The sequence below is a fragment of the Scyliorhinus torazame genome, chromosome 7 (genome assembly GCF_047496885.1).
Source record: "Scyliorhinus torazame isolate Kashiwa2021f chromosome 7, sScyTor2.1, whole genome shotgun sequence".
Classification (NCBI taxonomy): domain Eukaryota; kingdom Metazoa; phylum Chordata; class Chondrichthyes; order Carcharhiniformes; family Scyliorhinidae; genus Scyliorhinus; species Scyliorhinus torazame.
In genome coordinates this window covers 140,742,452-140,757,660 of record NC_092713.1, presented here as the reverse complement: position 1 = coordinate 140,757,660, position 15,209 = coordinate 140,742,452, and the positions used below count along the sequence as shown (strand labels likewise).

The 15,209-nt window shown below is 52.9% G+C and overlaps 1 protein-coding gene across 3 annotated transcripts in view; it reads right to left on the bottom strand.

The window, feature by feature from the left end:
• tsen15 (TSEN15 tRNA splicing endonuclease subunit) overlaps positions 1-2,102 on the bottom strand; it is a 92,255-nt gene extending 90,153 nt beyond the window's left edge. Inside the window, exon 1 of one of the 3 annotated variants that reach the window (XM_072511597.1) lies at positions 1,932-2,102. Coding sequence is in view for 2 of the 3 variants with exons in the window: in XM_072511596.1 (XP_072367697.1) it covers positions 1,708-1,794 (87 nt within the window). In the remaining variant the exon portion in view is untranslated. Of the gene's footprint in view, positions 1-1,707; positions 1,903-1,931 lie in introns of those variants that run through there. The other 2 variants (XM_072511596.1, XM_072511595.1) reach the window with 2 other exon arrangements.
• Between the last annotated feature and the right edge of the window lie 13,107 nt (positions 2,103-15,209).

Here is a 15,209-nt window from a genome sequence, read left to right as displayed (position 1 = left end):
GCCCCCCCTCCTCACTCAGCCCCCCCCTCCTCACTCAGCCCCTCCCCTCCTCACTCAGCCCCTCCCACCCTCCTCTCCTCACTCAGCACCCCCCCACCCACCCTCCTCTCCTCACTCAGCCCCCCCCACCCTCCTCTCCTCACTCAGCCCCCCCCACCCTCCTCTCCTCACTCAGCCCCCCCACCCTCCTCACTCAGCCCCCCCCACCCTCCTCTCCTCACTCAGCCCCCCCCACCCTCCTCTCCTCACTCAGCCCCCCCTCCTCTCCTCACTCAGCCCCCCCTCCTCTCCTCACTCAGCCCCCCCCACCCTCCTCTCCTCACTCAGCCCCCCCAACCCCTCTCCTCATTCAGCCCCCCTCCTCACTCAGCCCCCCCTCCTCACTCAGCCCCCCCTCCTCACTCAGCCCCTCCCCCCCTCCTCACTCAGCCCCCCCGTCCTCACTCAGCCCCCCCTCCTCACTCAGCCCCCCCTCCTCACTCAGCCCCTCCCCTCCTCACTCAGCCCCCCCCCACCCTCCTCTCCTCACTCAGCACCCCCCCACCCACCCTCCTCTCCTCACTCAGCCCCCCCACCCACCCTCCTCTCCTCACTCAGCCCCCCCCACCCTCCTCTCCTCACTCAGCCCCCCCCACCCTCCTCACTCAGCCCCCCCCACCCTCCTCTCCTCACTCAGCCCCCCCCCACCCTCCTCTCCTCACTCAGCCCCCCCCCACCCTCCTCTCCTCACTCAGCCCCCCCCCACCCTCCTCTCCTCACTCAGCCCCCCCCACCCTCCTCTCCTCACTCAGCCCCCCCCACCCTCCTCTCCTCACTCAGCCCCCCCCTCCTCTCCTCACTCAGCCCCCCCCACCCTCCTCTCCTCACTCAGCCCCCCCAACCCCTCTCCTCATTCAGCCCCCCCTCCTCACTCAGCCCCCCCTCCTCACTCAGCCCCTCCCACCCTCCTCTCCTCACTCAGCCCCCCCCTCCTCACTCAGCCCCCCCCTCCTCACTCAGCCCCCCCTCCTCACTCAGCCCCCCCTCCTCACTCAGCCCCTCCCCCCTCCTCACTCAGCCCCCCCCCCCTCCTCACTCAGCCCCCCCCCCCCTCCTCACTCAGCCCCCCCCCCTCCTCACTCAGCCCCCCCTCCTCACTCAGCCCCCCCCCTCCTCTCCTCACTCAGCCCCCCCACCCTCCTCTCCTCACTCAGCCCCCCCACCCTCCTCTCCTCACTCAGCCCCTCCCACCCTCCTCTCCTCACTCAGCCCCCCCCCACCCTCCTCTCCTCACTCAGCCCCCCCCCCCTCCTCTCCTCACTCAGCCCCCCCACCCTCCTCTCCTCACTCAGCCCCCCCACCCTCCTCTCCTCACTCAGCCCCCCCACCCTCCTCTCCTCACTCAGCCCCCCCACCCTCCTCTCCTCACTCAGCCCCCCCACCCTCCTCTCCTCACTCAGCCCCCCCACCCTCCTCTCCTCACTCAGCCCCTCCCACCCTCCTCTCCTCACTCAGCCCCTCCCACCCTCCTCTCCTCACTCAGCCCCTCCCACCCTCCTCTCCTCACTCAGCACCCCCCCCCACCCACCCTCCTCTCCTCACTCAGCCCCTCCCACCCTCCTCTCCTCACTCAGCCCCCCCCTCCTCACTCAGCCCCCCCTCCTCACTCAGCCCCCCCCCCTCCCCTCCCTCCTCACTCAGGGTCTCTGAGTCCGCTCCTTCTTTTACCGTGGGATGGTGGAGTGGCCGCTCCTCCCCGCAGACCTCTCTTCCCTCCGAATCCGCCGACTCCCCGCTCTCCCCCACCGCCTCCATCACCGGTGCAGCGCCGCCTGCTCTCCGCCGGCGTCACCCAATCCCCGGGCCGGGGAGGAAGCCGCTCGCGCTTCACTCTGGTTCCGGGGACTCAGTTCAGCTGCTGCAGAGAAACCAGCTGCAGTCTCTGAACTCACCTCTCACTCACTGCCTCTCTCACTCACTCCTGAGTTCGAGTCTTTCTTGCAGCAGGTTTCATCTATTTGGAGTTAGATTTATCTTTTATTCCCTCTCTGGTCATTTTCACATTCCTCAATCTCAGTTCTCTATACTTCACCAGCCCATATCAAGCTGTGCACATGGGGTTTAAATTTCACAGTGGAAAGATGCAATAGATTTCCTGGTTATTAGCCCTTTGAACTCTTACACAGTTTCCACCAGAAGATACATTCATTTTTTGCACCTAAATTGAGGATTATAAATTAAAGCTTGAATACAGAGAGAAATTTGACAACCTCAATGATGTGTTGGGTGTTCTGGATCACATACAGGTCACAAACACTTGAAATAGTGCAACACTATTTTATTGAATCATTAACTGTTTAAACATACTTAGACTGTGGGTTAATACGATACTAGCTTTAACTAAAGACCTTTGTCTTGTCCTAACCAGTCGATGCACTCAGCACATGGTATCTGTCTGTGTTGCAGGCTGTGAGCTCTGTCCTCCTAGTTAGTTGCAACTCCAAATGAGCAAGAACTCTGATGCCCCCTGTCTTTATAGTGCGTGTGCTCTCACTGGTGATTGGTTGCGGTGTTGTGTGTGTTGATTGGTCCCACTGTGTGTCCATCAATGTGTGTCTGCACCATGATATACTGGTGTATATTATGACATCCCCCCTTTTATAAAAAATGTACCCGCGTGGCAATAAATAGTGTATGGTGAATGTTCCTGACTACATGTGTGTGAAATATTTACAGGACTATGTACATAAAAACTAAGCTATTTACATGGGAAGGTGCCTGGTGCAGAAAAACAGTGTGTCACAAGAATAACGAGGTGAACACTATATGAAATGAAATGAAATGAAAATCGCTTATTGTCACAAGTAGGCTTCAAATGAAGTTACTGTGAAAAGCCCCTAGTCGCCACATTCCGGCACCTGTTCGGGGAGGCTGTTACGGAAATTGAACCGTGCTGCTGGCCTGCCTTGGTCTACTTTCAAAGCCAGCGATTTAGCCCTGTGCTAAACAGCCAAACCACTTGAACAATTAAATGGAAGAACAGAACAAATCAGAAAGTCCATAAGTCCACAAAGTTCACAAATTAAGTCTTTGAGGTGGGCGACGAATTCTGGTTGACCGCCTCAAGGGTGGGTCGGGAGCCGCCAGCTGAGGAGCGGGCAGGACTGCGTCAGAGTGAGGAGGATGCAGAGTGACCGGAATCTCTGCATAGTACAAGTCAGGGTCAACAGGACGGCGTGGCAATGGTGGAGGTTCACATAGCGAGCGCGGAACAAGACGAAGGGCACGTCGATTGCGGCGCAGAATGGAGCCATCCGGTAGACGAACCAGGAAAAAGCAGGGAGCCACCTGCCGAAGAACCACAGTGGTTGCAAATCAGCCACCATCCGGAAGATGGAAACGGACGTTGTCATCTGGAGCCAGAGCAGGGAGATCAGCTGCACGGGCGTCATGAGCCGCCTTGTGCTGTGCACGAGACAGTTGCATTCGTTGAAAGACCGGAACGTGGTCGATATCTGGGACATGAATGGACGGCACCGTCATCCTCAGGGTGCGACCCATGAGCAGCTGGGCTGGCGACAGGCCAGTGGACAGTAGGGCCAAGCGAGGTAGAAATCGGACCCAGCATCGGCAGCCTTGCAGAGGAGCCGTTTGACTATGTGGACGCCCTTCTCCGCTTTGCCGTTGGATTGGGGGTACAGGGGACTGAATGTCACCTGCACAAAGTTGTACCTCCTGGCAAAGTTGGACCATTCCTGGCTTGCGAAGCAGGGGCCATTGTCCGACATCACAGTAAGTGGGATGCCGTTCGAGCAAAGGTGTCCTTGCTGGCACGGATGACTGCAGACGATGTGATGTTGTGTAAGTGTACCACCTCCGGGTAGTTGGAAAAGTAGTCTACAATCAAGACATAGTCCCTGCCCAGCGCGTGGAACAGGTCGATGCCGACCTTGGACCAAGGGGACGTGACCAACTCTTGGGGCTGTAGGGTCTCACATGGTTGGGCCGGCTGGAAGCGCTGACAAGTGGGGCAGTTGAGCACTGTGTTGGCGATGTCGTCATTGATGCCGGGCCAGTACACAGCCTCTCGGGCCCGTCGGCGGCACTTTTCCACGTCAAAATGGCCCTCGTGTAGCTGTTCCAAGACGAGCTGGCGCATGCTGTGCGGGATGACAATGCGGTCCAGTTTCAGGAGAACACCATCGACTACCGCCAGATCATCTCTGATGTTGTAGAACTGCGGGCATTGACCCTTGAGCCACCCGTCTGTTAGGTGGCGCATGACACGCTGTAGCAAAGGGTCAGCCGCTGTCTCGCGGCGAATTTGGACAAGGCGTTCATCCGTGGCAGGTAGATTGGAGGCCACATGGGCGTCAACCTGACAGACGAATCCCGCTGGGTCACACGGAGTGTTGACTGCCCTGGAGAGAGCATCGGCAATGATTAGGTCTTTGCCCGGGGTGTATACCAGCTGGAAGTCGTATCGCCGGAGCTTGAGAAGAATACGCTGGAGGCGAGGCATCATGTCGTTCAAGTCTTTCTGTATTATATTGACCAGCAAGGGCGGCAAGTGGCACAGTGGTTAGCACTGGGACTGCGGCGCTGAGGACCCGGGTTCGAATCCCGGCCCCGGGTCATTGTCCGTGTGGAGTTTGCACATTCTCCCCATGTCTGCGTGGGTTTCACTCCCACAACCCAAAGATGTGCTGGTTAGGTGGATTGACCATGCTAAATTGCCCCTTAATTGGAAAAATAAAAAATAATTGGCTACTCTTATATTGACCAGCGGGCGATGGTCGGTCTCGACGGTGAATTGCGGAAGGCCGTACACAGAGTCATGTAACTTGACGACACCGGTCAAAAGGCCCAGGCACTCCTTTTCGACCTGCCACCTTGTCCGCATCCGGCCGCACACCCAACTGGGAGATGTGGTCCCCTAGGAACTTGAGTTCCGTCTGACCAAAGGAGCATTTGGCTCTGTTGAGGCGTAGGCCCTGCTCCCGTATGCGTTTGAACACACGCTGGAGGCAACTGACATGCTCCTGCGGGGTGGTGGACCAAATGATTATGTCGTCGACATAAACGCGAACACCTTCAATGCCTTCCATAATTTGTTCCATGATCCTGTGGAACACTTCTGAAGCCGATATGATCCCAAACGGCATCCTGTTGTAACAATATCTGCCAAAGGGGTGTTAAAGGTACACAGTTTCCTACTGGATTTGTCGAGCTGGATTTGCCAGAAACCTTTCGCGGCGTCAAGTTTGGTTAAGAGCTTGGCGCGAGCCACCTCTCATGTGATCTCTTCGCGCTTGGGAATCGGATAATGCTCCCTCATGATATTGCGATTCAGATCCTTGGGATCAATGCAAATTCTCAGCTTGCCGGAAGGCTTTTTTACGCACACCATGAAACTGACCCAGTAGGTTGGTTCCGTAACTCTGGAGATCACTCCTTGGTCTTGGAGGTCCTGCAGCTGCTACTTGAGGAGGTCCTTGAGGGGTGCTGGGACTCTGCGAGGTGCATGCACCACAGGCGTGGCGTTCTGTTTGAGTAGGATCTTGTAGGTATATGGGAGCGTGCCCATGCCTTCGAAGACGTCGCGGTGCTGGTCGATGATGGCGTCGAGTTGCGCCCTGAAGTCAGCGTCCTGGAAGGCAGACGTGTCATCAGGAGAGAGAGAGTGAACTCTTTGAACGAGGTTCAACAGCTTGCACGACTGTGCGCCAAGCAGGGAGTCCTTCGAGGAGCCCACGATCTCGAAAGGAAGGATGGCTTTCCGTGACTTGTGAGTCACTTCCAGTTGGCACGAGCCGGTAGCAGGAATGCTGTTGCCATTGTAGTCCAATAGCTGGCAGGCCGATGGAACGATGGCTAGCTTGACACGAAGGCTTTGGAAAGCAGACCATGCCATGAGATTGGCAGGGGCACCAGTGCCCAGGCGGAATCGTATTTGGGACCGGTTGACCATCAGGGTGGCACAACACTTATCGTCTGGATCGATGCTGTATACCGACAGCGGCTGGTGTCTTTGCTTCGGGGACAGCCTGTTTTTCGTTATGACACCAACTCGAAAAGGCGCCTTCGGGTCCTCAGTGTCACTGCTGTGTGGGAGGTCCGCATCGGACTCGGTGACCGTGGGTTGAATTGCCCGAACATTCCTGCGAGGCTGGCTGAAGCGAGATGAATTGGAAGGCTGAGCTGCTCGACAGAAGACAGCATAGTGGCCAAGTCTTCCACATCGTGGGCATTGTCGAGATTTTGCGAGGCATTGCCGCTTTAAGTGGGCGGAGCCACAGTTGCCGCACGCCGTGATGTCAGCACGTTCGTTGCGCCACCGCACATGCGTGGTGCGGTCGTGCATGGTGCGCGCCTGCGCATGACGTTCCTCCATGTCGTCGTCCCCTCGTTTGGTGCGTACAAGCGCGGGAGTCCGCGAAAAGCACGTGAAATGGCCGCCCTCATCCAGGCTGAGGCCCTGGAGGTGCTCAATCACTTGGACACGCTCCGCCTCGTGGGGACATTGCCGTGCCGTTTCAGCCGCTTGTATATGGGAATACCGACTCGTGGCGTTTTCATGTAAGATACAGGTCTCGATGGCGGTCGCTAGGGTGAGTTGCTTTACTTTGAGGAGCTGCTGACGTAGGGGGTCCGACTGAACACCGAAAACGATCTGGTCGCATATCATGGAGTCGGAGGTGGGCCCGTAGCTGCAGGATTGCGCAAGGATACGGAGGTGCGTGAGAAAGGATTGGAAAGGTTCATCCTTACCCTGCAAACGCTGCTGGAACACATAGTGTTCCAAACTTTCATTGACCTCTACGCAACATGGACAACATCAGCCCACCGCCGCCGCTCCGCATCGCCGGCAACCTCGGGCCCAACTGGAAGATTTTCAAACAGCGCTTCCAGCTCTTCCTCGAAGCTACGGACCGGGAGGGCGCCTCGGATTGCTCTTCTCCTCTCCACCGCCGGGGACCATGCCATCCACATTTTCAACTCTCTCACCTTTGCAGATGACGAAGACAAGACGAACATAAGAACATAAGAACTAGGAGCAGGAGTAGGCCATCTGGCCCCTCGAGCCTGCTCCACCATTCAATGAGATTATGGCTGATCTTTTGTGGACTCAGCTCCACTTTCCGGCCCGAACACCATAACCCTTAATACCTTTATTCTTCAAAAAACTATCTATCTTTATCTTAAAAACATTTAATGAAGGAGCCTCTACTGCTTCACTGGGCAAGGAATTCCATAGATTTACAACCCTTTGGGTGAAGAAGTTCCTCCTAAACTCAGTCCTAAATCTACTTCCCCTTATTTTGAGGCTATGCCCCATAGTTCTGCTTTCACCCGCCAGTGGAAACAACCTGCCCGCATCTATCCTATCTATTCCCTTCATAATCTTATATGTTTCTATAAGATCCCCCCTCATCCTTCTAAATTCCAACGAGTACAGTCCCAGTCTACTCAACCTCTCCTCGTAATCCAACCCCTTCAGCTCTGGGATTAACCTAGTGAATCTCCTCTGCACACCCTCCAGTGCCAGTACGTCCTTTCTCAAGTAAGAAGACCAAAACTGAACACAATACTCCAGGTGTGGCCTCACTAACACCTTATACAATTGCAGCAGAACCTCCCTAGTCTTAAACTCCATCCCTCTAGCAATGAAGGACAAAATTCCATTTGCCTTCTTAATCACCTGTTGCACCTGAAAACCAACTTTCTGCGACTCATGCACTAGCACACCCAGGTCTCTCTGCACAGCAGCATGTTTTAATATTTTATCATTTAAATAATAATCCCTTTTGCTGTTATTCCTATAAAATGGATAACCTCACATTTGTCAACATTGTATTCCATCTGCCACGTGGCGGGTGGCATCGAAGATGGCGGCCCCCACGTGGTGGGTGGTGTCGAAGATGGCGGCCCCCACGGGTCGCACGCGGCAGATGACGTGGTAGATGGGGGCAGTCACGACATGCAACACGCAGCATTGCTGCTGCTGGGTCTGGAAACTTTGGAACAGGTTGGGCCTGGCAGACTTTGGCGAAGTGACCCTTCTTTCTGCACCCGTTGCAGATCACGCTCCGTGCTGGGCAGCATTGTCTGGGGTGCTTACCATGGCCACAGAAGTAGCATCTCAGGCCTCCGGAGTTGGTGGATTGATGCGCGGCACAGGCTTGCGACGCACCCGGGTCGGGTGATGGCGGCGCCCACGATGTCCACGAGGGTGCCGCGTGGTCAGAGGTGAAGGCATCCATGTTATGGAAGGCCTCTTCCAGCGAATTCGGGAGGTGCACTGTCTCTTGGAGGCCGAGTGTACCCCCTTCTAGCAGGCACTGGCGGATGTAGTTAGATTTTATGCCAGCGACATAGGCGTCCCTGATCAGCAGCCCTGTGTGCTGGACAGCCGATACTGCCTGACAACTACAGTTCCGGCCGAGTACCTGCAAGGCGCGCAGGAATTCGGCCTGCGATTCTCTGGGGCGTTGACGCCTCGTGGCAAGGAGATGCCTAGCGTACGCCTCATTTACTACCTTTACATACTGCCCCTTCAGCAGCGTTATCACCTCCGCGTACGAGGCAGCATCCTGATAAGGAGGAAAACCTGCGGGCTTACCCGGGCGTTGAGGACTCGAAGCTTGTGGATGTCGGCGACGGCGTCGGTGGTAGATTCGAGGTAAGCTTCGAAGCAGCTTAGCCAGTGCTCGAATGTCGCAGTGGCGTCGGCTGCTTGGGGTTCCAGTTCCAGATGATCAGGCTTGAGTGATGCCTCCATCTTAAGCGTTTAGCTTATTAAATTGATGTGCCATCAATTATAACAAAGATGAGTTGAGGAATGAAACTGTGGCTTTAATAAGCTAAACGAGAACCTGCTGGCAACTGGTCCCGAACTGGGGCAGGGCCAGAGGTTGGCCACCTTTATACAGAGCCTGAGGAGAGGAGTCACAGGCGGAGCCAGCAGAGACAACAAACAATATATACAATACAGTAACAGTGGTTTACCACAATATATATAATACAGTAACAGTGGTTTACCACAGAGTATCTTTTGGTTAAAGCTGCATCCAGTTGCAGCTTGTGTTATCCCAGAGTACATAACACACCGGGGGGGGCGGGGGGGGGGGGGGGGGGGGGGGGCAGGTCGAGCAGAATGGAGGGTCAGAGCTGCCGTTATATGATATAATAATAATTTTTACTGTCACAAGTAGGCTTACATTAATACTGCAATGAAGTTACTGCGAAGAGTCCCTCGTTGCCACATTCCAACACATATTTGGGTACACTGAGGGAGAATTCAAAATGTCCAAATTACCTCATAGCACATCTTTTGGAACTTGTGGGAGGAAACCAGAGCACGCCCACAGACACTGGGAAAATGTGTAGACTCCACACAGACAATGACCCAAGCCAGGAATTGAACCTGGGACCCTGGAGCTGTGACGCAACAGTGCTACCGACTGTGCTACCATGCTAAACATTCCCTTCTCCTTTGTTAATGTCTCCAACCTATCCCTGGCCTTCTAATCTATTCCACCTCCACCACAGGAATTAACTGCGCACGGGCCCAGTGTGTCGTGACAATTGACTATTTCCCAGTTAAGCCTAATTTAAGCCAACCATGCTCTGTCACAAAGAGCAGGAAAGTTTCCAACAGGCAACGTGAAGAGGAAACTTCGCCGTCTGTCTGTTTGCTTCTACTTTTATCATAATGCACCCTTTTGATGGTGCAACATCTTCAGTGTACATCCTTCGGATCACATTTGACGGTTTTAAAGGCAGATGCTTCAGCTTTTGATGGTAACTTGTCTCAGGTATTAGTGATACTCCTGCACCCGTATCCATTTCCATTTTAATTTCATGTCCTTCAAGTTTTAAACATTGTTGATCTCCCTGCATTGACAAAACAACTAGCTCCAGCTGTTGCGACTGCGCGCTTTCACTGGTTTTTGAATGATGTTGAACTTCATCCATTAATTTGCAGAAATGCCCAGCTTCTTTAACTGTATTAATTTTCTTGCCCTTTCTTGGTTGGAAAGGTTTTCTGAGCCCAACATGCCTTGGCAATGTGGCCCTCCCTGCCACAGTTCTGCATGTATTTACTTTACGCCAGGTTCCCCTGCTGAGTGCCCAACCTGTGTACAATGGTGACATGGTTGCACCTTTGCAGCCTTGTTCCTTGAGGCATCCACTTTATGGATCTTCGCTCCAGCCCCTCACTGTGAAGCTTCGCTCATTGCAAGCTCTGTAGACCTGGCTTCCACTGCAGCATCTAGAGTTAAATCACTTATAGTAAGCAGCTTCCTCTGAATAGCTGCATTGCGGAGTCCACAAATCATCCTGTCTGGCGAAAGAGGTGGAGAAGAGGGTGAGAGGGGGAAGGGGAGTGGAGATGTGGGTGGGAGGGGAGAGGGATGAGGAAGGGGGATGTGTGGGAAGGATGGAATGGCACTATTGGGGGCAGTTGGGGTCACAAGTGTACAACAGCAAAACACATTGCCCCTGAGATACATGAAGCATGTTATTCCGCAATGCCCCTGCCCCAGCCTCCCAGGCATGGTGGTCCTGAATGTGACCCGCTACCCCACCACCTCCCCTCCAAGGCATACCAAGTGCAGGTTTTGGGCATGAACACGTACGTAGGAGTCAGACTATGGCATAGTGAGGAGCACCAGTGCTCAGCTCACTGCAGATTATCATCACCCTGCCTTTGACATGGACCCACTGACAGTGTCAACACAGGCCCATCACTGTGGTGTGATGTAATATAGACTCTGCGAGGTTGGAACAGGGTGGCTGGGGGAAGGATCAGAGCGGTGGGGAGAAGGTGCAGCGGGCTGGGTGGGAGATAGGGGCACGGGTGTGGTGGGACAGTGGGTGAGAAGGGTGGGGGAGAGGTTGTGAGAAGACTGACATAGCCACGTCCTTCGTGATGCGGGCGAGGATGAAGGCCTACTTGGCCCTCCCGGCAAGCCGGACACTCACCGCTGCCGCCTATCCTCCATCCTCCTGTGGGTCCTCCGGGCTCGGCCTCCACGCCCTCCTGTTCCGGCTCCTCCTCACCCTCCTCCTCGAAGGTGGCCACATGTTTTTTTAAAAAGATCCTTTTATTAAATTTTCAACATTTGAACATTTTAACAACAATACACCCCCCCCCCCCCCACCTTTGACATCGACCAGGTCCCCAAAATGTCATACAAACAAGCCCCATCTCTGGTGGAACCTCTCATTCATAGTTCTCAGAGCAAATCACACCTTCTCCAAATACAGGAAGTCCATTAGATCCCCCAGCCACACCGAGGCACGGGGGGGAAAAGCTGACCTCCACCCCAACAGAACTCACCTGCGAGCAATCAACGAGGCAAAGGCGAAAGCATCTGCCCTCGCTCCCGTCTGCAGCTCCGGCAGATTTGACACCACGAATATGGCCTCCAGGGGACCCGGTTGGACCCGGTTCCAAATCCACATGCTGAATCTCAGACATGGTGCTGAAAAACAACCCCCAAATCTTCTCCAACTCCAAGAAGGACCAGAACGTATGGACATGATTGGCTGAGCCTCTCCAACACTGCTTACAACTATCCTCCACCACCTCAAATAGCTTGCTCATCCTTGCCTTCATTAAGTGCATCCTATACAACACTTTTAGCTGAATCAATCACAGCCTCACAGACGAGGTCGAGGAATTGACCCTTCACAGCACTTCGCACCAATATGCTTCTTCTAGCCCCATCCTCAACTCTTCCTCCTACTTGGCCTTAATCCCTTGTATGGAATCCATGTCCTCCTCCATAATCCTACTGTAGACTGCTGAAACGACCCCACTCTCGAGCCCCCCTACCGACAGCACCTCCTCCAACAACGATGAGGATGGTGCTACTGGAAAGCCCGGGAAAGCCTTTCTTGTGAAATTCAGCACCTGCACAGACCTGAAGCCCTCCTCCTGCTGAAGCCCATTCTTCATCACCAGCTCCTCCAAACTTGCGGATCGCCCACCCAGAAACAGATCCCTTATCTCCTTTTTTGCTTTGTCCACCCATCCCCAGAACCTCACATCCAACAGCATCATCCTCGACTCTGTCCTCAACTCGAAGTGCTGCCGCAATTGCCCCCAACTCTTCAGCGTGGCTACCACAACAGGATTACCTGAATACTTTCCCGGGGCAACTGGCAGCGACATCATTACCAGCACCCGCAACCCCGATCCTTTACAAGAACCCGCCTCCATCCGCACGCACAAAGGCTCCGTCTCTTTACTCCAGCCCCGCACCTTCTCTGCATTTGCCCCCCCAGTAATAGTCTAACAGGTTCGGAAGTGCCAAGCTCCCTGCCTGCACCGCCTTCCTTATCCTGGCTACCTTCCCTGCCCACACAAACGACGAGACTAGCCTGTCTACTGCTCGAAAGAATGACTGACAAAAAGGCCAGCAGACCCTGGAACAGAAACAGAAACTGTGGCAAAATATTCATTTTTACTGCCTACACCTGACCTGCAAGAAACTAGGGGAGACTATCCCATTGCACCAGGTCCTCCTTCACCCTCCCCACAAGGATTGTGAAATTTAGCTTACAAAGTCGTGCCCAGTCCCATGCCACCTACACCCCCAAATACCTAAAGTAAGTTGTCGCTACCTGAAATAGCAACCATCCCACTCCTGCCCTTGCACCTGTGGTGATGAAGCCTCCAGTGTTCAGGCAGAGTGTCCAGGCCTCACCATCTGATTGGGATGCTAGACGGTACCTCTCACTTGCAACATGGCACGTCTACCCAGGGGAATCCACTTGGAGACTGTGAAGAGCTCACATTGCTATGAATGACAGTTCCCTATTTGCAAAAGCCGCCAGCTGTGTCTCCAGAGGCCGCCACAATCAGTGGGGACTGTGGTGGTTGGTGGGACAGATAGGCAGTAGTCGGAGCTGCCCCTGTTATGGATATGGACGAGCCAGGGGGTGGCAGGCCGGACCCGTGCGCACTGGGACACTCACCCAAACCCCGTCCATGAAATATTCACATGGAATCCCCACGAGAGATCTCCATTCTGTACTGTCAACTCAAGTCTTTGTGTGATGTCGGGCTTGAGGTCTGGATTTTTCATATGAACATCTGACAGCGTTCCTTTTTGGACAGAGTCCAATGTCCTTTCCCATCACTGGATCGATTCTTGTACAACTTTGAATCTGAGGTGAAGTTACAGAAGTCAATGAGCGAGAAACACAAAATATTGACGGAATGTTCTTCAGGGTAATGCTTGACTTGTAACTGCAATCGTAATGAACCATAAGCATTTGTATGCTGTTTGGACTTGCGATATTAGATATCGCAAGTGTGTGCCAACAATGTCAATGACTATCTTTGCAATCCACCAGCTGCTAAAGAAGGTATACCTTTATATGGTCCAAAGATTGTAGTCAAGGGCCAATGATCAGTCAAAAGGGTAAAATGACGCCCATAAAGGTAATAGTGAAACCTTCTTACACTGAAAATGATGCTAAAACCTCTCTTTCTTTCTCAGCGGAATTGATTCACCTGATGCCGGTGTCTATGTATTTACATTGTGTACTTTATGTTGCCCTATTACGTATTTCCTTTTATTATATTTTCTTCCCATGTACTAAATGATCTGTTTGAGCTGCTCGCAGAAAAATACTTTTCACTGTACCTCGGTACACGTGACAATAACCAAATCCAAATCCAAATGTGAAGCAAATGCTATTGGTCGTTCCTCTCCTGAAGGGATGATGGGCAAGATGACTGCACCACCCCCATAGGGTGAGGCATCGCAAGCTAATTGTAACTTGAACTTGGGATTATAATGAACCAACAGCTCTGACTTATGTAAAGCCTCTCTCACTTCATTGTCTGCATTTTCGCATTCTTCTGACCAGTGCCATGCTTGTTTGCCACGTTGCAAAGTATCTAAAGGCTTCAATTGTGTTACTAATTTGTGCACAAATTTTCCATAATAATTGATCAGTCCATTGGCAGCATGGTGGTGCAGTGGTTAGCACTGCTGCCTCACAGCGCCGAGGTCCCAGGTTCATTCCCGGCTCTGGGTCACTGTCCGTGTGGGGTTTGCACATTCTCCCCATGTTTGCGTGGATTTTGCCCCCAAAACCCAAAGATATGCTGGGTAAGTGAGCTTCATCCTTTATTTTGCAGATACGACTAGCTTCTTTAACTGTATTGTTTTTCTTGCCCTTTCTTAGTGTAGGAGACATTTTCTGAGCCCAACATGCCTTGGCATTGTGGCCCTCCCTGCCACAGTTTTTGCATGTATTTGCTTTACTCCAGGTTCCCCTGCTGAGTATCTAACTGAGTGACATGGTTGCACCTTCACAGCCTTATTCGTTGAGTTATCCACTTTATGGATCTTCGCTCCAGCCCCTCTCTGTGAAGCTTCTCCCATTGCAAGCTCCATAGATGTGGCAACTTCCACAGCAGCTTCTAGAGTTAAATCACTTACAGTAAGCAGCTTCTTCTGAATAGTTTCACTGCAGAGTCCACAAACCATCCTGTCTCGAAGTGTATCATGTGTTGTACCAAATTCACAATATCTAGCTAATCTTCTTCAAGACACTACAGATTGTAAAGCACTTTCACCTTCTTCCTGACTCCGGCAGTGGAACCAAAACCTTTCTGTCATCAATAACAGTTTAGGAGAGAAATGTCCTACTAGAATTTTCATTAATTCACCACAGGACTTGTCTCTTGGTTTAACTGGGTGAACATGATGCTGTCGCACAAACATTTTACGGCCAACTGAGCTGAAAAATGTTGTGACCTTTTGGTCCTCCGATATCTGATTAGCTATTGAAAACAATTGGATCTTTCTTCATATGAATCCCATGTTTCATAACCCCCACCAAACCCATCCATGGCGACCGTTTTTATCGCCAGTTTTGGATCCCGTCTCCTAGGGTCTACACCTCCTTCCTTCCGACTGTGTTGCAAAGTATTGCACAAACAATCCCTTGAACAAGCAACTAGGAAATCTTTCCTCTTTTTGCCTGAGTATTTAAACTTTTCGCCCAAGTAGTGCCCCGTGCAGAGTCGGCAGACTTCGAAATCCGTGTTCCCTGCAGCCAATGTAGCTTAGCCACATGTGCGGTACCTGCAGTCTAGACCCATTCACTTAAATGCAAGCAATCTTCTCAAATATCATTCTTTGTACTCACAGTTGCTGTTGAAAATGGTTTGGTTAACCTTCACATCGGTGGCAATGCTT